The sequence below is a fragment of the Acanthisitta chloris genome, unplaced genomic scaffold (genome assembly GCF_000695815.1).
Source record: "Acanthisitta chloris isolate BGI_N310 unplaced genomic scaffold, ASM69581v1 scaffold13643, whole genome shotgun sequence".
Lineage (NCBI taxonomy): Eukaryota > Metazoa > Chordata > Aves > Passeriformes > Acanthisittidae > Acanthisitta > Acanthisitta chloris.
The window spans coordinates 12,967-38,107 of record NW_008666656.1 but is presented as its reverse complement, the minus strand read 5'-3'; the positions used below and the strand labels follow the sequence as shown (position 1 = coordinate 38,107).

The window sequence follows — 25,141 nt, the reverse complement described above, 5'->3', positions numbered from 1 at the left end:
GAGATACCTACCTGTCCTTGCAGGAGGATAGAAACATTCCCTTCTCGGCTTGTAAACTCTCCAACACTTTTTTTTTTTCTTTTTGAATATTGTTCTTGTTGGTTCATTGGAAGTGTTCCATGACTGCCTGACTAACCTGCCTGAAAATACATTCAAATGAGGTGTACAAAAGGACAGGACAGGACCATATTTCTGATTCCTACAGAGCAGCCAGTGAGAAAGCATGGAACAGCAGATTTGCTGAAATTAATTCTTGGACACAGACCAGGATTTTAAGAAGATCCTTTTGGGGATTTGCTATCAAATTCTGAGATGTTCTGGAAGACTGTTTCCCTGTGGTATTCGTGTGATGATTATTACATTATTCAATTAGAAAATAATGGTGTTAAGAACAAAAAGCTGTTCCTTTTCCAGTTTACAAGGTCTTAAAAATGTAAAAAAGCTTTTAAATGCTAAAATCCTAACTTTGCTGAACTCAGCATTGCACTTTAATGGCATTAGTTATCTCTTCAAGTTGTCTCCGTGGTTTTACATAAAAATGTTTTATTACAGCTTCTTCCTGAAAGCTAAAGATTAAAAAATGCTACTGTGTATTTTTATGCTATTTCAACTATATGGGGAAATAGCTGTTAATGATGTTGCTACGAGAAACTGATAAAATTAAATGAAATAATTAAAAAGCAAAATTGCATTGCTGCTAACCATTACCAGGGCTATAAGTACTGGAGTGTTTCAGTGCTTGTTTAATTTTTACAGCATGAGGAAAATTGCTAATGGTTCTCCCTTACTGAAATCTGCCAATTTTATTACAATAAGTAAATAGAACTGTCCTTGTAAATTCTTGTTATATGAGTAGATGCAAACACTGAAGGCCTTCAGGAAAGTATTGGACCAGGTGGCACACTGGAATTAACTGGTATGTATCAGGAGCAGACAGGACGGCAGGTGAGGAGTGAGGAGGCTGGGGATGAGAAAACTGAGCAGTAACCAGGGGAAGAGGGAGGCAGCAGCTCCTGGAGTCCACACCTCAGTATGTGTGGCTGGAGCAAGCAAACAGCCTCTTCATCTTGTTCCTGCAGTCTGAGGAAGACTCTCCTGCAACAGATTATGTTTGTATTTAATACTTGCCATTTTGAGAACGGTCTTTTAATGGAAGAAAATCAGCACTAATTTTTGACCCAGCACTCTGATGAAAAATTAATGGTGTCAGTTAAGCACATGCCAGATTTTTTTATTCTCCTGTCATGTGTCTTGTATTACTTCAGCCTGTATCAGCTCTTTACCAGCAAGGCAAAGAAAGCAAAATGAAATATAAGTGATGAGTCAAAGACAAGACATAATCCTTATCTATTAGACCTAATGAGAGGGAGCTGTTAAAAGCTTCCACAAGACTATACATTCTGTTATATATGAGGGGTTAATGAGTTCTCACCTGCCACATAGGTTAGAAGGGATTCAGTTGGCCATGGAGATTGGTAGCCATTCTCATAGAGCATTATAGAACCCCATTCAGAAGCTCAATTTCTAAAATTTACACTAAAAATTTCTTTTTGTCTCTTAATTCTCTGTATAGCTATTCTCTAATTTTGTTCCTCAGCACCTTTTCACTTCCTGGTTAAATTTACTTTCTGGCTAAGTTTGAGCACTTTTGGTTTTATGTAAGTGTTATCCTTCAGCCTACTATCTTTTCCCTCTTGAAGTATTTTTAAACAGCAGCATGTACTCTCCTTCCAGCCCTTGTTTTGTTAGACAAAACAAACTATGCTCTCTTAATTTTTCCTTTGGCAGCCCTTCTTTGCATCTGTTTTAGTCTCAATATCTCTTTCTCCAATAGCACTGACCAAAACTGTAATTATATTCAACTGCTGTTGCCTGCAGCTTGTGCAATAGAATCAGTACCTTCATATCACTGCTGGAATGGACACTGAGAGGCAGTATCTTAAAATCAGTGACCACACTTCAACATTTAAAAGTTCTATCTTCTTTCCTTTGGTAATGAAATCTCCTTCAATTAACATCTCGTTCTGCATAAATAATTAGAAACTGAGAGAAGACCTAAGAGAGCATCTAAGAAAAGCCAAGGTTTCTTCCTCTTTCTGGCTTTACGTAAAGGGAGATTATTTTATGCCTATACCTTTTCATTTCTTGGTCTGGACTCTTTCTTCCTGCCTTTCAAAATCAGAGCAAAGACATTATGTCAATTTTGCAAAGATTTGACATTACTTTCTCAACTAAAGCATAAACTTATCAAGGCGTCATAGAATGGTTAGGGTTGGAAGGGACCGTGAAGACCACCTGGTTCCAACCTCCTGCCACTGACAGGGACACCAATAAATTTCCCAATTTTCTTTCCAGGATACAATCCTGGCACATTTTCAAGTGGCAAGACAAACCACATTTGCTTACAAAGCAGGATTCCTTTAATGTGATGTCCTGCATTAGAGTATTCCTTTTCCTATTGTTAATTTTACATTTTTATTCTTCAGAGCACTTTTTTTCCATTCTAGCCTATTCTCTTCTCAAATCCATGCTGCACTGAAATCCTATTGTTCAAGATATGCATGATCTCTCCTAGATTAATTGGTGAAGAGAACTATCATGTTCCTCAGTCTATCCAAATGAACAGTTAAAACCTACTAGTATTTGACCCAGCACTAATCCCCCTGTTGCCTATCAATAAACTTCCTTGATTTAAAATTCTTTTTCCTTGTTTAGTCAGTCCTGATTCCTCTACAGTTCTTTTTATTTCATTTTCTTCTTTTAAAGTAGCATGTGGTATTCCACACCCAATGCCTCAATAAACTTCCTGAAAATAGCTTTACTTCATATGCAGTGCTGTAGGAACAGATCCACAACAGTTAGAATTCCTTGCAAACTGCTAGTTTTTTTGAAAGTAATTACAGCTAGAACAATACAACTGTTGCAACTCCCCATTTTAAAGTGGTTCAAAAAGGAGAGCAAACTCCTAATTAGTGCCTGATAAACAGTGCAGCACTTGCAGCACCAAGGATCAAAGAGTTTAGATTGAAAGGATTCAGTATGTACATCTTGTGAATTTTTATACAGAGAGGCCTGAAACAGCCTGAATTAATTACTCTGTAGCTCAACTCCATTACCCATGTACTTTTAAAAGCCACGCCTAAAAATAAATACTGTTAAAGCAATAAAGAGAACAAAAAAAGATGAAGAGGAGCTTGCAGCAAAACCAGTATCATCACAAATCCAGATCTTGCCCTACCTGAAACTCTTCCCTCCCTCTCAAGACAGCATGAGGAGGTTTTATTTGTATAAAAAAAATCAAATGGAATGTTATAACTTTGTTCACTAAAGGTTTTGAGAAATACTTGCCCCAAGAAGCTGTGACTGGGAAGTTATGAATTCAGAATAATGCCTGTGATAGTCTCAGGAATGATGCCATGACTTTGCCAGGGAAAGTGTATTATGTTTGTTGTTATGTGAGACTACCCAATATTGTCTGTTTCGATTTAGGATGCTGCAACACAGCCTAACTCCATAGCAGGTGCCTTCATCAGAATAAAATTGACATTTTTTTATATGCTTATATTATCTCAAACCTATGGGAAAGGTTTGATCTGTTCTTACTCTATTACTCACTTCTTAGCAACTGGAATGAGGACGGGAAGTTGTAAAAATTAAAGTTGCATTACGATCATAAAACTTAGTTTTTTCAGTATCTTTATGCAAGAAATTACTTTTAACGTTCGTAGTTTTTTAAAATAAGACAGGGGGATGAACAACAAACATTCTTTCACTTATCTTTAAATTGTTGTAGCTTGTTAATTTTTCTCTCTCTCCACTTCTCCTTTCCTCCCTTTCTCATGCACTGAATGGCAAAGGCTTCTTTAGTCCTCATACACCTGCATTTTTTTTGCACTGGGAACAATTGAAAAAAATGTGAAGGCTACAACTTATGCACTAATGACACTTAGTAGTTTCACTGGCAAACAAAAGAACTGAGGGAGCACCAGAAACTTGGCAAACCATCTTATTAATGGGTACATGCCCAACATGTGACAGCAGCTGTGTCTAACTCAAATTTCAGTGCATCATTTTGAAGAACTCCCTTGGTGTTGAAAATGCTGTTTGACACACTATGTCACTGTAGCTTACCACACCACCCCTCATGGCATACAGAGACAGTTGCAAAGGGCATACACAGAAAGTTACATCAGTAAGATTGTAGTAAGCTGTAAAGGTTAAGAAGTCTGAAATAATTTCAAGAGAATGCCCGTATGAAAGTTAGAAGACAAAAAGAAATACATATTTTTTTATGCATCAACTCCTAATTTTCTTCTTGACAAGATACACCTGAAGTTTGGCATCTAAAACCAAAGCTTCTATAAGAAAGGTTATCATTCATGTGAACTATTTCAGGATGTTATTTCCTTTATCCTGTGACTGGAATAGTGAAGTTTAGGGGCTTGGAGTTATCTTCAAATAACAAATGAATCAATCTGAAGTTATCCCCATAACAACAATAAGCAGCAAGTACTAGAATATCAGTTAATTTTGATAATTTAATTGCCCATTTATAGTCATCCAAACATCTTACTCCATATTGTTATGTACAAAATCCACAAAAATAAAAAAAAATTAAATGTTACCTTATAGATGAAAAAGTGCAATTAACACAGGGGGTTTTTGTAAGAACATGACATTTCTATTAAATTCACTGGCTACATCAGAGCCTAACAGGTATGTTGCCTCCACTGAAGGGAATGAGGATTTTATTTTGTTAATTTTGAGTAAGCCTGGTAGTTGATAAATAAACTGTACATACACCCGAAAATGCATAGGACAATTGTTTTCATAAGATTCAGTTTTACCAACTTTAACAAACTTAATTAGAGGAACAGTAAGATCCATTAAGTTCAAAAAACAATTGACAGCATAAAACCTTGTAACATATAAGTGTGCACAAAACAGCATCCTGAATGGCTTTCTCCAGAATTCTGACAGCTTTCCAAAGATGTTATTTACCCTGAATAAACATTCTTCCTTTACAGTACCAAATGGATTTTCTGGAACAAGATTTACATTTATCTTTCATGCATTACATATTCACAATTTGGAAAGGAATGGAAGGCCTTCATACATGTCAGCCTTTAATCTCATCCAGTCCTGAAGCCTCTGCAAAGTTGTTTTTTCTTGTGTTAATATTTTTGCAGCTTTTCTCAGTTTTTCTTCATTACGTTCTAAATAACGAATTCCATCTGTCTGCAGCTGATTGAGTTTCTCTTTACGACTTTCATCCAGAGCTATGTCTTCATTCATAAGAGGGTTAAATCTGAAATAAGTATCCGGAGGCAACAGTGCATCCAGCATGGTGTGAACTTCTGCATTGAAAACAAGTGAAGGAAACAGTTATATTCACATGAGACAGACAAACAGTCCTACAAGTGCTCTGAACAACAACTGCTCTGGAGAGACACAGTAAGTGTAAATACGTGCTGCTTTGCTGAATAAACATTTTACCACCACTGCCTTACCAAAACTCCTTTCTCATTAGAAGCTTTGCAAATGACCCTGTAGCTCTATTTACTCTGGAAAAGCTTCACTTTTTATTCTAAGACAACTGCACTGGTATGACAATTCAGTGGGCTTTGCAGCTATCCAGATTTCTAATCACACTCCTTCCCTTTACAAGTGAGAGTGCATCCTGAAGAGCAGGAACGTAACTCATGTACCATGCAGGATACCCATGACTGGCTACAGTCAGTACTAACAGAAGTAGGTATTATGAACATGACAGATATATGCTCTTCTGCAACCTCAAAGACTGCAGCAAAAAAATATAGAGGATTAAAGCCTTCTTTTGTTTGCAATTAATTAATTTTTACATATTACTACAGATTTGGGGTTTGAATTTAACATTTATTTAAGATGCTAAAGTTTCTATGACGTCCTTCAGCTTTCATTCTTTTTCTATCTTCTTTGCATTCTTACCATGTTTCTCCATTCTTTGAAGCATCTACTTTAATCTAAAAATTTCAAGTGAATAAAAACTATGGGTAAGATCACAGCAGAAGACTCGTGTTAACCTGAAATCATCTTGGCTTGGTCTCTCCTCCTGTATATTACTGAGCTATGTCTGTTCTTGCCTCACCACATCCAGTCTTTCTTGCCCTATATAATATTCTCCTTTTTTTCCTCCCTCATAATATAATTTCCCATTTGTACATATCTATTCTTTCCCCTTTCCATTGCCTCTTCTTCAGTCTCCACAACGAACTTTCCTTTCCTCCTCTTCCCATCAAATTTCTTGCCTGGTTTTTTAGCTGCAATGAAACTTTTCTTCCCTTGATGGAAAGTGAACAGCACATATTTCCTTCCCACAATTCCCACTGCCTTGCCACGACAGTGCAAAAACCACAGGCAGCCCAAAATCTGGCTTTATCTTACTAATGACAGTCAGTTGACAGAGACTATGCAGCAAGAGATCTAGACTGAGCATTTCTTGTTCCCTAGCTTTTTGCATTATCAGTTTCCCTTGTAAGGGAAGGGGGAAATAATCTGTTTATCAATATTTATTGTTTATAAAAACAAAACAGATGTAAACTGCTACTGATAGAGTTCCAGTGTACTCCCATCTAGGAGCACTTTATTTTGGAAAACAGATGTTTGGCTCTTGCTCACAGCAATGGAAATCAGGACCATTGGCAGATACAGTCTAGTGCTTGGAAAGTCCAGGTATAAAAGCACATAGAGAAAAGAACAGAAATAAAATACTTTTTTTCCAAAGCCGTTGAAAATCAATGTTCTATATTCACTATTAAGCATTTTTTGTCTTACAGGATAAACAAAATATGAGAAAGTATTATTTTGAAATGAATTCCTGAGTATGCCTTTATCCTGAAGCACAAGTACAAATGCATCACTTTGTACAAATCCTCTTGGATTATCTTTGTCATTCTGGTAAATTTTAACGAATCTTTTATCTTTACTATAACTATGTCATTAACCTCATACTGATAGCTGAGAATACAAACTAAAAGATCTTAGTAACAACATAGTGCAGATGAAGATTATGGAGATAAGGCTAAGAAACAGATTCATATTATCATCTCCAGAAAACCTGTAATACTGGTACTAAAACACTAACCATACGCGATGAGTTATACAGAGACATGCTTCAAGGGCTGGTAGGGAAGACAAGGGGAAAGACAAAAGACTGCAGACTGTCCTCTGAATTGGAACTTTCTAAGAAACCTAAAAAACCCTAAAGACAGTCACAGTACAAGTGTATCTTAAGACACCAACCTTCTGTATCAGTTGCACTGCTGATAACATTGGTGAGTTTGGCTTTCAAACTGGTGTATGTGACATTAGTCTTTCCCTCGCTTTCATACCGACCAGTGCCCAACGATATAAGACACTGCAATGGAACATTTGGCCACAGACACTTGCACTCATGAACTGCCAGTGCAGAAGGATTATTTAGAAGCAGACCTCCATCCTGTAAATTAAAAAGAAATACAAATATTGGTACTATACACAGCATATGGTCACGAAAGAGACCGCAACTATAAATTTCACTAGCATAGCACTAACATACAAAACGAATTAAATCAAACAAGCATTAGCTTCCATCTTTCGTACAATAATCTGTTTGTGTTATGCACCAGGTGCATAGCTCAGCCTCCCTGGGCTCATGGCCCTTGTCAGAGCAGCTCCTGGGGCTGTGCTCTGTTCTGCTGTTGTGAGCATTATGTAGAAGAGGTAGGATGAAACAGCAGTGTTCACTGGAGTATCTGAAGAAGCTATGACTTCATTTTCTGAAGACTTTTTAGGCAAGACAGATATGCATATTGACAATTTCTTGAACAATCAAAAAACCTGCATCTCAAAATGCTTATTAGTGGCATGACAAGGATATATGCTGTAACAAAATCCCAATCACTACCTACAGTTTCTAAAACAAATTTTAAATGAAAAATTCCAAGAGCTAAGCTTGGCCTAAACTACCTTGTCAGCACAGTCATTACACAGGATGCTACAGCCTCGATTTAAGACTTGGAAAGTCACTTAGGCTTGAAGGGCCCTACTAAGCTCGTCTGGCCCAACCCCTCCCACCCAAGCAAGGTCAGCTACAGTGTGCTGCCCAAGGCTATGTCCAGCTGGGTTTTGAGTGTCTCCACAAATGGAGACTCCAAAACCCCTGTGGGCAACCTGTTCCAGTGTCTGACAATGACCACACTCACAGTAAAAAATATTTCCTGTGTTCAGAAGGAATTTCATGTTTTCATTTATGAAATATTATCTTTTGTCCCACCTAAGTGGGCACTACTTGGAAGACAACAGCTCCCCCATCTTCATTCCCTCCCATCCTTTATTTGTACATGCTGATAAGATCCCCTAAGCCTTCTCTTCTCTAGGCTGACTATTCTCAGCTGGCTCAGTCTCTCCTCATATGACAGATGCTCCAGTCCCTTCACCATCTTTGTGGCCCTGCACTGGACTCGCTCCCACATTGTCATGTCTCTCTCGTATTGGGAAACTGGAGACAGCCTGGGAATGTGAGGCTTTGAGCTGTCAAAAGATCAGAATTCAGCCCAATACTACTAGGAACAAATGCTACTCTGGAATTGAGGAGAGAGCTCTTTTGCTAGCAACAAGGCAAAAACATAGGTGAGGCTGGGATAAAATACTTTAGGACTAAGAAATCAGTGTGACTGACAGTAAGTCTGAGAAGAATTCAGACAAAAAGATTTTGACCCAGCAAATCTCGAAATGTGTGTTCAGCACTTCTTGGAAGTAAAACGACCTTCACTCCAACTAAGAAATGGATTTCTTTGGAATTAGAATGCAATAGAACTTTCTATATTAGGTATGCCTTAAAAACAGCAGATAAAGGCAAAACTTTACCTGAAAACACTATCAATAGCAGAGATAAAGATCTTTATATCCATTCAAAATCTATACAAATGTGTAAAATATAAAAGAAACAGAATATTGACTACAATAAGCATTATGCAAATGCTCTCTACATTCTAAAGCTCCCTGAGCTCCCTATATCCCATATCTGACCATCACATTACCAGAACAATAAAGAAAAGCAACTCTACTCAGGAAGAGCTTAGAATAAAAAAGGTTTTGGAGGTGATAAACATTTTACAGAAACTCCTTTTAACTAAGTAAAAACAAAATCACTGAGCTTCGTTTTTTGAGTTTGCCTTCTTTTAATTAAGCTTTCATTTCAACCTACAAGAAGCTCTTTGAACTCTTTCTGGATACAGTTTGCTTTGCTCAAAACACTGCTAAAATGAATGGTCTCTTCAGTGCTTATTATCCTTTACTTATGTTTAAATTAGCTTCCACACAGAAAGCTAAATACAAGATGCTTTTGTCCTCTATATAATTCCCCATTAATCTTAATCTAAAATCTTAATAGTTATCTTAGTGGTGCTTTCTTTTTTCTTTAAATCCTAGATTAAAAACATGCTTACAAAATAATTTCCACTGATCTTTTCAATATAATTAAATCAAACATGATTGCTTCACCATGGGAAAATCAGTGTCACCAGAAGTCAAGAGGTATATAATACCTGCATACTACAATACTTTTGTAATACTGACAAATAAAAGATCAAAGGAACATGAAGTAGACATACCTACACATACCAAAAGTGTTCATGAGGCAACTAACAGCTTTGTGCAATGATTTCCGTATTTAAGCATTCTCCAATTTAGGTTTATTGTAATGACAGTAAATTTCTAATTTTCAATTTAGACACATAACTTCTAGTGCTTATATAGATAATAGATATATGTCATTTTTTGAAAATTAGAAGTAGGACTGTTTTTTTCTCTCCCCCTCCAAAGAGACTCTGGTTAATAATGACCACATGCTGATCAATATTGTGCTTCAAATCAGATGAATCTGTTTGTTGAAAAAGCAATATCCATCCTGTTGCTCTTTTGCTTACAACAATCAACTGCTCAAGCACTAAATAATGGTATCAGTTAAATTGTACTATTAAGACCCAAATGAAAGAAATCGTGCAATAACTTATTAATTTTGCAGCTCCAAAAACCACAGACCTAATTACACCAAAAGCTGAAATTCTTGTGAAAAAATATTTCAAAAGTTTTAAAATTCATTGCAATGGTTTCACACGTATGTGAATTCTGAGAAACCAGTAAACAAAGAATTCTCCATTTTGAAAATTAAAAATAGAAACTAACCTGATGCTGAGTAATTCCTCTATCTTCCTAACACTGGAAGAACAGTCCTTCACAAAAATATATTAAACTAGCAATATAGAAATGTGAAAGACAGGTCTAAATTTTTTGAAAAATAATTTTAAGAAATCATGACATATCCTTCTTCATGCTTGTCCTTGAGACACAGGAACAGAATTCCAAGTGATCAGCAATCTGGTTTTTAACATCAGATACTGAGATCACAAGAAACTTCACTGATCCTTGCTCCAAATTCCTATGTATGTAGTCTGACAATTTGTTTTGGAGAACTGCTAAATTTGGTATCTTAATTTTTTTTTTCTGATTCTGTTGAAGTTACTCTATAGCTATACAGTACTATAAAAACTAATCTAAATTTCTTATAACCTACTAATTAAAGCATTTTCATTGTAAACACTCAACTTTAAAAAGACCTTTACCAAAATACGTTACCCGAAACGCAGTATTACCAAAAGACTGAATGATTGTTAGGAGTAGGGCAGTCCCAAGTTCTGATTCAGGACTCTCTTGGGCAAACAGCCAGTGCAGATCCCTTATTCTTCCTGTTCTCCCATTCTTAGACTGTCTGGTCTTCTCTGCTTTTCACCATCTCTTCTCATTAACTTGTTCTCAATCCAATGGCAAACTCTCACTTCCCAAACACACATAAGTCACCCCTTCCCTTTTGCATTCTTTGCTGCCATGGTCAGTGCACTGCCAAGTACCAGGCACTTCTTCATATGCTGAACTTTGCAAACCCACTTCACACTTGAGTCAACTTCATTTGCTGGCAGCACACCAAACACAAAGTGCCACAGGAGGGCTGCTAATGCACCTAAGAACTGGAAAGGGATGCACAACTCTCCCAATGTCATCACACAGGCAAACAAGGAGGGAAGAAGGCTTTTGTACAATTTCTAATAAAAATAATGGAAGTAATCAAATATATTAATCTTAAAATGGCACTTAATAATAATAATAAAACCCCAAGTTTGTTACTGATAGTAAAGCAGTGAACTCAGGGACTGGGACATTATTTTTTGTCTTTTGCCAAAGGCTTTCCAAGTGGTAAACGTTAAATTGCTATGCTTTATTTACTATGTTATCAGCTAATCCCCAGGTGAAATTGATTCCTTTTTCATACATATTATTCACAAAAATTCCCTATGCAACTGTAACGATATTTTTTGGGCTTGTTGATATGGAAAAAGAAATTTAAAGCTGTAGCTAATATTTTCTCTAAGTGTTTGGATAATTAAAAATAATCAGGGAAGGCTCCCTTGTGATTTGACTAACAGATCTTAAATTATTTACAGTAGGAAAAATGCACTTTTTGTAGTGATATGCTCCAATGAAATCTCTCTGGTGGAGATACCCTATTTGCCCAGTTCTAGGAGCAAAAAAAGCCCTGGTTAAACATTATGAAACAGATGGGTGCAGCTTCTACAATCAGAAGGAAAATAGATTGGGAAGACACAAAGAAAAGTGCTCCGAAGCACTTGGTAGCCTGGTAGCACAGGACTTTCTGAAAATCTTATTCCATTTAAATAACTACGGTGAACGTGCATAAAGTCACCAGTGACATTTAAATCAATAGTTTGGAAACAGTTATTTAAAATTCAGATATTAAAACAAAAAATCAGTTTGAAGCATACTTTAGCACGGGCAGTTCCTCAAGTTCAGAATGCTCTGTACATTCATAGGCTCTCACTGCATTTCCTAGTTCTGCCAGGCTCAAACTGCGCCTTGTAATTGCTCTGCGTAACATCCTGTGTGCTGCACAGTTTCACTTAAACGATGCTAAACTTTGTGAATAACATAATCTAGCACTGAATGAAGGATATATAACGTACGAAAGCCAAGTCTGATATTTGGAAGCTGAGTTTGTTGGCTCCATAGTAACCACTTCACCTCACTGCCTATGCAGACATGCTTTGCATTTTAGTTCAGTCTTACAGACTTGCTCTGTTGTTTGCTTTCATTGTCTTTGTGAAAAAGCAGAGACAGAATTAGTACAAAGCTATCACAGGCTAGGACAAGACAGGCTAAGATTCTGAATGGGCTTCTGGAAAGTATTTTTTAAATTCTATGTTTAAAGTCAACAAATATAACAAATATGCAGATTAAGAATAAGGCTTGTTGCTGCAAATGAGGTGTTTGACAAGTTGCATTATAACAAGGGGTTACTTAGAAAAATTACAATAACTACTCTAAAAACATGTACTTTAGCTTCCATAAGTAAAATGGGTACGCTTTGCCAACTCGTTCTGTAAAAATCATCTCGATACATTTACATAAGCAGCAGCAAATGTTCTCAGAACAGGAGACTTCTTTCACTACCTCTAAGATGTATCAATACAGATAACTTCAAGATTCACATCCCAACCCAGTCCTCTCACTGCACTGGGCACCCAGGGCCATTACGCAAATGTCAGTATATCCACCCTAAGGCTCTCAGGCTTGCTCAGTCAAGCAGCACTGGGCTAACAAATTATAGTTTTTAATATAAGCTTTGTAAAAAAGAAATTTATGTATTCAGATTTAACTCTGCAGTAAACTCGTCCCTGTAGCGTTCAGCACAAATATACTCTCCTGAATACAAAGGTTACATGATGATGCTGTTCTGTTAAATATACACGAGAATGTCTGAAATATACATTAATTATGGCTCTCCTCTTGGGAGTAAATCAGTCAGTCGGGTGACAGCACTGCTGAAGATGAAACTGCCGAAGAGGAGCTCCCAAGAAGACAGGAAATCTGTATTTTCCTGCACAAACTATTTGACAAAACATACAATGTTTTATAAACACGAAACAGGACAGAAGTAGAACTGCTTCTTTATCCTGCTGACAAGCAACGGATGGTGGTGCCACTATTTCTAACAAATCTATGTCTAAAACATACAGTGCTCTAGAACAATTTGGTTTAGCTTCATTTTAATGGTGTGCCTGATCCACTTTGCTGTATGAGATGAGTGAGAAATTGTTTTCAATAAATAATTTTCTATAAAGCACATCAGCACTTACAGTTCTCTCTTTACACAAAGATTTCATCCAATTTATTTGGAAAGATGCACACTTGCTTCATAATCATGCTAATAGGAAGGGTATAGGTCAACTACATACAGTTTATAATATATTCTGCATCATGCTGGTTCCCAACAGAGGCCCTAATTGGTGACAGATATTCATGCAATCCTCCTATACACCAAATTTCTGACAATTACAGAAAGAAGCAATTCCCTCATTTAAGGAGAGGGAGAGCTGCTCCTTTAGATTCCTGAAATAAACATCTTGTGCTCATTACTTTGAAATAGTATCTCAAAATTATCATTTCTCTTTAGACACTAGAAAACTAAATGCTTTAAAACTGTGACAAGCAACTGCTTAAGTGTGCACTGAAAAAGGGATTTGCCTTGAACTGGTAATGGAAAAAATTCTTTATGAAATGTTTGTACAGAATAAGAAAATAATATTGAATGAAACTAATATTACAATTTCCATTACTGCAGTCTTTGACAATTATAAAACAAATCTGAAGATGCATTAGCTACCTTAGTACTTCTGCTGCATCAGCTACATAGAGAGACTTTAGACTGAGACCATGACATAAAATAAAAACCCCAAACTAATCAAGTTTGAAAGTTTACTGGAAAACTTCATTTTACAGTACAACTGTTTTCCCACACAGTATTTGTAATTTTTTTCCCCTAAAAACTAGCAACACAATAATACACTTGGGTATACACACAAATGTCATGCTCAGTGCTTCTGAGAACTATCAATACTACTGCTATTATATGCTAAACATGTAATATTTTAAATTATTTTACCCTACATTAGACATATTTGCTCTTGACGTTTCTTTAGAATGAATGGTTAGCTAAGGGAGACAGCTAAATGATTAGCTTAAATTATTAAGTCATCCCAGTGAGTCATTAATTCACAGGAAATGACCAGCTGCTCTGAAGACATCACTGAATTCATGGGTTTATGCCAGATACAGAAAATTTACTCTTACAGGGTACTGGTAAGTTTGCTAAATATTAGCAGACATCATAAAAAAAAGAATTATTTGCCAATAAAATATATTGTCAGATATTTCATTCAAAGCATAAGCTATGCATGACACATCTAATTAAATGGATTCTGCGCTGAATAACAGCACGTATCACCCAAACAGACTGGACTTTAACTGTGGTTCTCAAATGATGAATTGCCTGCAATATTACAGCGAGGATCACAGTGTGCAACCCAAGAAAAAACCTGTCCCATCATTGAATCTACACTGACCCCAGACACAGCCCCAACTCGTGTTCTCCTTACAGTGTTTGTGAAGAACAAGCAAGGTTCAATAGTACAGTTAAACCCCCCTAAAACCAAAACAAAGAAAACCCCAACCCACAGGTCTGAATAAAATCCTTCTGGATTCAGATGGCACTCAAGTCTAGAATATTTGTCCTTTCCGACAACATTTACCTTAGGAAGCACATAAATACTCTATTTGCTATGACAGAGTGTGCCAGACTAAGGAGAAAGCTCTAATACTTACACAGAAGAATCACATTAATATAAAACCTCCACAAGTGAGCAAGAAATCCCAGATGCAGAGATATCCTAATCTTTGTTAAAGTTGACCATATTAGACTTCCAAAATTTCAAAATACACTAAATTTTATTCTCCCAACTAATAATGGAAATATTTAGACTCAATACATTTATACATCAACAACCTGATTAATGTTATTGCTGTTACTTATTGATAAGAATTTTTCTAACTAACTCGTCTGTACTTTTGGCTGCCAGTTTATTAAGTAATAGTAAAATGTCAGGAAGTTCAAAATGCATTGAGAAAAATACAGGAAGACTAGTAGTGATTCATAGGTAATCCACGTGACTCATTATTGCATATATCACTGATAAATGCTACTCGAAACCTGTTGGTCATTCATCTGTTTAAAACTGCACAATAAATGTTGTAAGCTAATTCTACAACTTCCAAAACTAAATGTATTGCAGACTCTACAAATTACTTTTTATCTTTCATATTGCAATTTCAAACTGAAATTGGACTTCCCATAAAAAAACCTATATAAAATACGCAAGCTACTTAAATTTCTTCACACAATTTTATTCTTTATATGTTGACTCAAACATTAGATTTCATTTCACTGCAACTGAAACAAAGCAGGTTTGTAGCCGAAGGATTTGATCTCAAAATAGACAAAAAGTATGAGATAAAGTGAACTAGTTATTGGAGATCATTGCTGTGGAGGTTTCAGGATTTGGGTAGGAACTGCCTAGTATTTTGTACACATGGTGGGGGCCACAGGAAGGGGGAGAAAGAACTGAGGGAAAAGGTCTGCACTTTCACAGGTCCCCTAAATTAAGAAGTACATGTCTAGATGACAAAATACAAGATGGCTTTAGCAAAGGCAGCTAGAAACTGAAATTACAATATTTAGATGAAGAAAATCTGGATTTATGGAGTACCTTTCACACCAGATGACTGGAAACAATGGAAGATACTACAGTGGGGAAAGAACTGGCTAATCAGATGGGACAGCAGCCTATACTTGAACAGTCTGACTGGGACTGTTTTCTATCAGAGATGTTCAACAACTGTTTTGGAGCTTATTGTCTTTACTATTATTTTCTCAAAAGTATGTAACTGCTAATGACATCTGCAGCTATAAAGTTAGAGGCTCTGCAAATACAAAGGCCTTACTGCAAATACAGAATAACTCTAAGGAGACCCTAACAAACACAAAGTTATGCTCTTCAGAACTGAACCGGCATCAGAACAGCCATGAGAAAGCTCTCAGAGAGAACTATCACAGAATTATTTAAACCACCAATACATGAAGTTGCTGTTGGAAAGGCAACTGTAATTCTAAGCCATACCTTCCTTTGAAAAAGGAAATACATGACACAGTGAAGACAACATATGGAATAATGTGTTCCAGCCCAACCAAATTAACTCTGCTGAATTTTGCTACTAATTTAGAAATGCTAATTTTGAATCTGGTATATTATTCCACTTTGCACAAAGTGTTTTGGCCCATACAAAAAACTACACTGAACAGTCCAGTTTCAAGAAAGATTACTCAAACTGCAGCAGGTGCAGTGAAGGACTGTTAGGATGACCAAGAGAACACAGAGTCTATTTTGCAAAACTGAGATAGACTGGCATATTTGGACTAACAAAATAAAAAAGGATATGAGTGTTTTCTATATAAATATCAAAAGGGTAAATACTACAAGAAGAAAAGTTAATTAAACTAGAGAACAGTATTGGCATAAGGAGAATTTGTATCCATTAGCTAAGAATAGACTTTAGAGTGAAAATGAGAAATTTTCTGGCCATGAGAAAAATGAAGAAATATGAAGAAATACCTTCTTGAAATAACCTTCTACTAGAGTGGAAACAGCAAAGCCAGCTTTATGTGTTCATCCACTACAGCCTCTGATGCAGCTGGGGACCATGACAGAAGACTAAATTTGACCTGAGGGAAACTGTTTTGGTCTATACTCCCTTATTTTTATTTTTTTCCCCTAAGGAAATGACAGCTGAAATAATTCTGTAACAAAAGAAATCTAAAATATATCTGCTACTAAAACTAACAGTGTAAATAGACTCCAAGTACAAGAAACATTTCAATATTAGGAATCTTTGAAGACTCTGCCAGCTGATTTCAGATTTGCAACGTTAACACTGCAGATGAATCCACATACTGGAAGAGAAGCTCAGTACAGGAAATGGGGCTTAGACACTGCTCTGTTTGACGAATGGGAATGCACTGGGTAGGGAAATAATTGACTTTATGCACATTTGTTTGCACAGTGAAAATTATTCCTATCACCTGTATCCATGGCAAGAAGGAGGCAGTTTCCCAAACTACAGTAGAGAAGGCAAATTAGAGGCTTAATGCTGGCTGAGAAAGCATGAAATGATTTTTCGTGTTAAGCACCAGAACACTATGCACACAGAGAAGCTTTCCTTAAGGGAGGAGGTAGAAGTGTAACAATAGTCCCACTACATTCTTGGGCTTTTATTTGCAATGAATACCACGAGGCTATTTCATATGGAAATATGGCCCCATTTAAGTCAGGGTTAGACCAAAAAGAACAATTTTGCAGTTCTTGATAGCTTACAGGTTTTTTTTCCTCAGGTTGTGTATTTGTCTAAGAAATCCTGGTCAGTAATGTCAGAACTCAAATGCAGCCACCCAGATTGTCTGCAGAGATTATGGAATTGACTCAGTTCATACTTTGTCACTATACATAGCTTCCTTTGATTTTACAAGATTTGTTTTATAACAAATATTAGCTGGTCAACAGTGTCACTAAAGATACATGGACTCAGAAGTCTGAGCAAAATAATAGTTCATTGTAATACAGCTCATTTGAGAGGGAGGTTCTGTTTTTCTTTTAAATAAGCACTCTGGAAACAAGCAAAACACCACTCTGAATCAGCTGAGATTACAATGATAATGCTTCCATGCTAAATGCCTGAACAAAATACACTCCCCAATTCACTAAACAGATCTCCCAATAACACTTCACTTAGCAGGCCCCTGCAAGGAATCTTGCAAGCAGCCTGCTCTGCAAAATACTACTGGAACAGTAACCACAACAATTTCACAAAGGCTGGTGGACTGCATCATTCACATCCATCATCAGAGCTGCTAACCAAACCTATAAAATCAACAAGAAAGAAATGCAGATATCCATGTAGCTAACACATACCAGTAAATTTCCTCTTCCTTGAAACAGTAGGCAACACTGCCTTGAAGGCTGTAGGAAAAGGTGTATAGCAACAAGTAGACAGAGAAACAAAGAAATATTTGTTTCTATCATTGTGAGAACAAGATACACCTATTAAAGCACAGTCTGCATAAGCTCTGGTGCATACTGATCACCGTGGCATATCCTAAGAATGAAAAGAACTTCAATGTGACCTATATTCTATGTCTTCTTCGAGCCTGGGAAGCACCCTTGAATCTAATTTTAAAAGCTACCGTGTAAAACCAATTAGGGGATGATCCACGACACAAATCACTTTTGAAGGCCTCTCCTGTAACAAGCTACAAAGATGAAATGGCTTTACAGATTTGCTGCCTAATAAAAGAAAGGAAAAATTTTCCAAAATTTGAAGAAATCATGTATTATCTTTATTCAGTGAAGGTGTGACTTGAAATTTTAGTTATGTCACACTATTGTACGATATGTATTTTTTATTTCTAGGTTATATTCCCACCACACATCCTGTTACACCTGTATTATTATAGCTGCCAGTGTATCTGCTTTACTCTATGATCTTGCTCAGAGGAAACGCAATTATTTGAACCCTATTATAAATTAACACCAGCATTTTAATACATGGAACTGTAATACCACGCTGAAATCATGGGAAGTTGTCAAGAAAAAGGTGATCAAGCATTTGCATTAAATTGGGTATATTTTATTTGAGAAAAATGTGGCTTTGTTGAATTTACCACCACCACCACCACACACACACAGCTGCTGCTGCCCTTGCAATTAATCCTATGGAGCAGATTTTACTGTAAAACCTAGTAAATGAAGTGTGGATAATGATGTTGTTAAATCTTAAATTGTTCTTTTAATTAATTGATAATTTCCTCAGTGTACTTTACTGTCTACTGAAGTTACATTATTGAGTACCTCAAATGTTTTTCACACTACAGGGGAAAATAAAAAGCAAAAGAAAAAGAATAGATGTAACACCCCATGTGGGAAGTAGAAAAAAAATCACTGGTGGTAGCAGGACTGAGGAGAGGTTAAGAGCCCTCAGTGCTTCCTAAATACATTTTAAAATAAAAGAGCTGACATGTGGCAACGCAGCTTCTATATTGTAACATCATGACTTGGTCTCTCTTGACTTGCATGGTTCCTGGAGAAGCATGTTACAGGGATTACATCCCTTTGAATGTTAATGTGTTCCTCTTTTGAACCACAAAGAATATTAATCCTCCTCCCCTCATCTACCAACAGCTGCACTGTTTTTTCTTACTTGACAGAGCGGAAACAGATAGCATGGCATGACTGACCTGAATGTAAATATTGCTATTTGGGTTTGAACTACTGCCTTTTTGTGGAGATTTAACAAATCAAGCATCAGCTCACCTGCAGCACCAGTCAGTGTTCAGGTACCTAGAAATCTGTTTCTAAACGACATCAGAACAATGGTAAAAGTGACATATTTCCTCATTAAAAAATTAACACACTTGACAATCCCCTCAAACACTTATAGTGACCAGTAGAGGAAGTCAGACCGGAATGTTTCCAAAGAAAGTCAGACCGGAATGTTTCCTTGGCACTTTCAAGTCAACATCTGTACACAGATACACAAGCATATACAAGTATATAGATTGTGGAAAAGTGGATGTTAAGGCCAACAGCTATGCAGTTCAGCTCAGGCGTGATTCCAGTACAGACATCTACAGTCATACATAAAAACATTAATTCATCTCAGCCCTACATATAATTCTCATTCATCTACTTCATACAGTTTGTGAAAGGACTCCAATTCCAACAAAACCTAGATAACATAAGACAAGAATATGCAGGATGCCCAGAAAACAAATCCACTACATTTCCTTTATAAATACGAGTATTTTTACACATTTGAAGAGTCTAAGCCAGATGAACTGACAGAGTGCTTATTCAGATTTAAATGTACAACTGACTGATAAGCTAATACAAAACCTTGTCTCTATATAAAATCCTTTAAAGTCCCAAACTTCAAAGCCAGGAAGCAAATCACATTATATTTCCTATCCTGAATTTTCACATACATTTTAAAATAAAATTTTCACATTTTGGCTACCTCTGTTCTTTGACTTGTTTAGAAATAACATCAGTGCAGAGGCATAATATATATAGATTAATAGGAACATAGCATAGTTAATGTTCATAAAACAGATTATGCTCATTAATGGAAGTCTACAATCCATTAAAAAAATCCTCAAAAGACCATCTTTCTCACACAGTGCTACAATTCTGAAGCCTTTGGCATAAGTTATTATTTACACTTAATGCATACTGTGCTGAAGCACTTTACAAAAATCATGCTACTATTGAGAATGGCTAACAATGCTATGCTTCATTTATTCCTGTAGTTCAAAAATCAGCCCAGCCTGTTAATTGCACAGGCTTAAAGTGCTAAGACAATAAAGAGGAAGAATGTCCATAAACACTACAAAAGTTAGAAACATACATGATCTGGCTATGGAACTTAAAATGACAATTGCAGGGCACTTTCAGAATAATAATGCTTCATAATCTACTATCCCCATATTTATGATATGAACTAAAACTTGAAAGAGTTACTAATATTAACATACTTTAATCAGAAGGTTATTTTAAGCAGGAGTGTGACTGTATTTAGGATTCCATTTATTTAAAAACTCTGTGCATATCATATGTATTCAATTCATGTTCGATACTTTAAGAGAGAAAAAACTCCTGATTACTTAGCATTTTCCACTGAGGTACCTTTCCACCCAGGGACATATGGGTAATAGTCTGTGACATGAATGGAGGCTCTTACCCAGGGTTAACACAAGGTAATTCAAGGTTGCTTGAATGTGCAGTGAGGGGTTTACAATCTGAGATGGAAACCCGCATAAAAACAGGTATGTAGCATTTGCCATGTAGTAACATGCTAGCTGGACATCCAGGAACATCCCACACAAACCAAGGAATTATGAAAATAGAGTGTTTAAATATTCCTGCCTGGGTAAAAGAGAGGTTTTCAAATGATATGAAAGTTTGAGCCAGAAAATTTAGCATCTAGCTCTACAACAATAAATGGTTTTAGTACTGAAAACATATTTATGTCTTACAAAGATCAATCACATCCTAAGCCTTTGCTTTCTAGTAATTAAAGTACGTCCAGATATAGAAGAATGGTGAATTTGTAAAAACAGTGTTTGTAGCATCATATGGAAGGGCTTTGTCCAAAGACTCTGGAGTGAGGAAAAAATAGTAGACTCCAGCCCTGTGTGTCTGAAAATACTAGATCTGGTCTCTATTAACACTAACTATACATCCTCTGGCCTGGTAAACTGGACTTAAAAGGGAACATAGATTAAATGAATACCAGTCTTACTGCACTTCATACACTGCTGGCAATTCAGAAACAATGTTAAGACATAGAATTGTGTAAGCACAGTGTAGAAGTTAAAAATCATGTTGTTTATTCTTTATACAAAAGCACATACAGATTTTGATGTACTCTCAATTCAAGGAAAGAGGGGGTGGAAAGGTGAGAAGAGAAAGAAAACTGCTTCACATAGCTTAACACTGACCCATTCAAGCAGTTAAGGAGCAGCTTGGAACAGCTCCAAAGGCTAAAGCAGCTCCCATCCTAGTTTTGCTTCACCACATGGAAGATGAACACATTTCAGAATTTCAGGCAGTGATTTGGCTTGGAATCTGAGGTGTTACTCCATTTTTAGCTTAAAAAAAAAAAAAACCCAGAACTGATTTGTGTATTTCAGACAGATTAAAATGTTTGGAGGATAACAAGATGTACCATACTAGGGAGGCTGCAGAGGAGAGGCAGGTAAGGGAGGGAGGGGGGAAAAACAGCCCTAAACAAAAAGGGGAAACAATGGAAATGGAAGAAATCTCAACCTGGTTGATGTAGTAGCACTACCCTGCCCCTCCATGGGAGCCCTTCCCCTTCACCCCTCAGCTTCTGTACAGCTTTTATATAGCTACATTATTCCATCACCTTATACATGTTGAATCAGAATATGGAAGTATACTGGGTTTTTTTCAGATAATAACAGACACATGGTACAAACAGCTAGAACGTCTCTCTTAATTTAATTAATTCATCTCTATTTCATCTTATACTCATTTATCTGTTAGCCCTTACACTTCAGTATTACCCAGGCATGTTACAATGCTAATGGTATTACACACAATTTCAACGGACATCATCAGAAATTCTGTAAGTGATCCAGGTACATCTTATAACTCAAAACATGCTATCATTGCTTTCTAGCATTTAAGGCTAATGCCATCATACAAATTAATATGACAAAAATGTAACAGAACCTTTCACTGAACTTAAGTTATACAATCCTATGTTCTCTTTGTTGAGGCTCTCTGGTTCAACCACCCTGTGTAGTCTTTTCTGCCACAGATCTGCATCAGACGTTTATAGAAATAAATACTAATAGTTTTAAATCAGTATGTACTGCAAGAAGGATTCTTTCAAAACTTGGAGAACTGCAGAACAATAAAGGGGCACTGGAGGACAAAAACACTTAAAAAAACTACTAAAGAAATCAGTTTGCCTTGCTCTTTACTTATCAGGGTCACCAACAGAAGCTATAATACAATAAAATAGCATACACTGTTGATAGGAGACACTGCTTTATCCTCAAGGGAATTTCTTTTGCAGTTGTCCTCTGAGTTTAATCTTACAGCTGTGGCATATCTCTTACTCTTTTTACTAGCTCAGAACCAGGGTAGGGCTGAATAAGCTATCAATGGAAAGAATTAAAAAGTAGACTGTAAATTGAAATTATGCGGTAATATAAAGAACAGTGAAGTGTATAACCTTTTTTTCACGCTTTACAACACTGTTAGATTGGTCACACCATCTGTTTACAGTGAAATAATGCTCAATGAAATACCAGTTGTAAGCAGGAAGTCAGGGACAATTTACAACTCATATAAGGTTTCCTTCCAGGCAGAGAAGAAAGGAACAGCAGAAGAGCTCAAGTTTGTATTGAGAAGATTAAGATTTTTAGGCATATACCTTTGTTAGTTCAACAAGGGCCATGGAAGCTAAAAATAAAAATATCCTTTCTTACCCCTATTTGTCCCTAGATTTCCTTTGTGCTACCAACTTATTTTCTTACTTTTGGTTCCAAGATTCAGGTCACTTTTTTCTAAGATGTAAAATTGGAAAATATTTACTAAAGGAGAAGATTTCAACCTACCTGATGAAGATCGTTGCCCAGAACATACTCCTGGAAGTACCCTGGTGCAGCAGATGATGCTCTAATGGCCTGCCACAGCTTGTACTGACAGCCCCCAATGTAATGGGACTTGACACCAGGAAAGTGGTTGTAGTTTCTGAACACAAATGCTTTCAGTGGTGTTCCTCTGTTAACAATGGTGCTTACTGCAGCTACCTAGTGAGTGAGGAGGAACAAAATTCGTTACTTATGATGATGATAACAATAACATGAGAATGACAACTTCATACAATATGAAATTCAATTTATACATTAAATGCATCTCTGTAATCTTACTAGGTTCATTATTTATTTACATTTATATAGTGTTTATCAAATTTTACAAACTGAAAGTGCAAAATACCAAACAAAAAACCTCAACTCCCAACTCTGCAGCACCACTAAAAGTTGCAAGACCTTTCTACTGGTGATGCAGCCAGCCTGGCTGGTACTGTCAGCACAACTCTTTAGCAGCCAAGTGAGTGTGCAATTTTATTTTGTTTACTCTTTAACAGAGTAGGATCTCTTCATGTAGTGTTACCCAACAGCACCAGCAGCTAATGCTGTGATACTGTACTCATTTTCATTAATAAGCTACTTAGGTTAAATAATTTCATTCACAGAAAGTTCATACTTCTAGAGGAGAAAACAAAAGTGTAACTTCTACAGGACAATGCAAAAGCAAAACACATGCCTGATTCATGCTGCATTATTTGATGGAAGTTTACTTTTTCTGTCAAAAGAAGGTTCAGTTTTAAGTACTACTAGAAACATTAAGAAAAAACCTCTGGAAAATTTAATAGAAAACTTATTAAACAGATGCTTGGTTTTATTTTTGACAATATCCATGTACATTTCATGATGCAGTGTAAGTTGCAAAGTACGTGGCACCTTCTGGAAAAATCCATCTTGCCATGAATTTAACAGCAGTGAAGCACACAATGGCATGTCTTATTTTGATTTTGCTGTGCCTTGAAAAGAGTGCCACCACCACTGCCAGCACTACAAAGCCATTACTGGAACAGCTAGTTTCAACTCTATTTATATTCACGTTTTATTACTGAAGAACATGGAAGGAAGCCAAAGACCCTGGTTCAAAGATAACTTTCAAGTCAACATAGGATAGCTTCTCTCTCAGAAAGCAACATACCACACCAGCCTTTTCATGTCCTTGTTTTAGACACGGACTGGGAACGCAGTCGGTCAGGCACATGTTTCTAAGTTTAGAAAAATGTGAATATCTTCCATTTAACAGTAAAGCATTGAATACAGTGCTATGACACCAAAACACCTGTTAATTACAGATTGTTCTGAAATATGTCCTATTATATTTCTCTTCTTTCTTCACACCCTATCCTTCACCAAAAATAAAATACCCATGCTTTCTCATCTTTCACTCCCTTTCTGCTGCTGTATCTAACACCCTCCAATGACTTGATGCCTTTTCTATAGTACAGGGAGAGTACAGATCTTGGAGCCTAAGAATGTGCCTGGAGAAAGCCATGTACTCCAAATAAAGTGAGAAGAAACCCTGTCCTCTCACAACTCAGTAACACAGATCACAGCTGACATGACAGGATCTCCAGACACTAGAATTCCTACATGAAAAAACCCAAACTTTGCACAACTTCAAAACTTTGACCTAGCATTTCTATGCTCACAAGCCTTTTAACATCTCTGAAATACATCCAACTGAAAGTATTAAATATATGAGAAACTGCTGCAGAAGTTTAAGAATCTAATGAATTTTTATCTTTTAAAAGCATGAGGTATCTCATATGAAAGGTTGAAGAGCATATCAACACTCGTGCTGTTTACCCAATATTCTTCTAGGGATAGAATCTACCCTGAACTCTTAAAGTACTTGTGAAATACACAATTAAGATTTACCTTAGAAAACCGTACTTACCTTTGGACATTTGGACTTTCTTGCAGTTT

At 36.5% G+C, this 25,141-nt stretch overlaps 1 protein-coding gene across 1 annotated transcript in view; it reads right to left on the bottom strand.

The window, feature by feature from the left end:
- Positions 1–4,776: 4,776 nt before the first annotated feature.
- PNPLA8 (patatin-like phospholipase domain containing 8) overlaps positions 4,777–25,141 on the bottom strand; it is a 32,374-nt gene continuing 12,009 nt past the window's right edge. The window contains exons 7-10 of the mRNA XM_009072227.1: positions 25,113–25,141; positions 23,186–23,380; positions 7,282–7,477; positions 4,777–5,357 (exon numbers count right to left, since the gene is read on the bottom strand). Coding sequence (XP_009070475.1) covers positions 5,083–5,357; positions 7,282–7,477; positions 23,186–23,380; positions 25,113–25,141 — 695 coding nt within the window. The 3' untranslated portion in view covers positions 4,777–5,082. The remainder of the gene's footprint in view (positions 5,358–7,281; positions 7,478–23,185; positions 23,381–25,112) is intronic.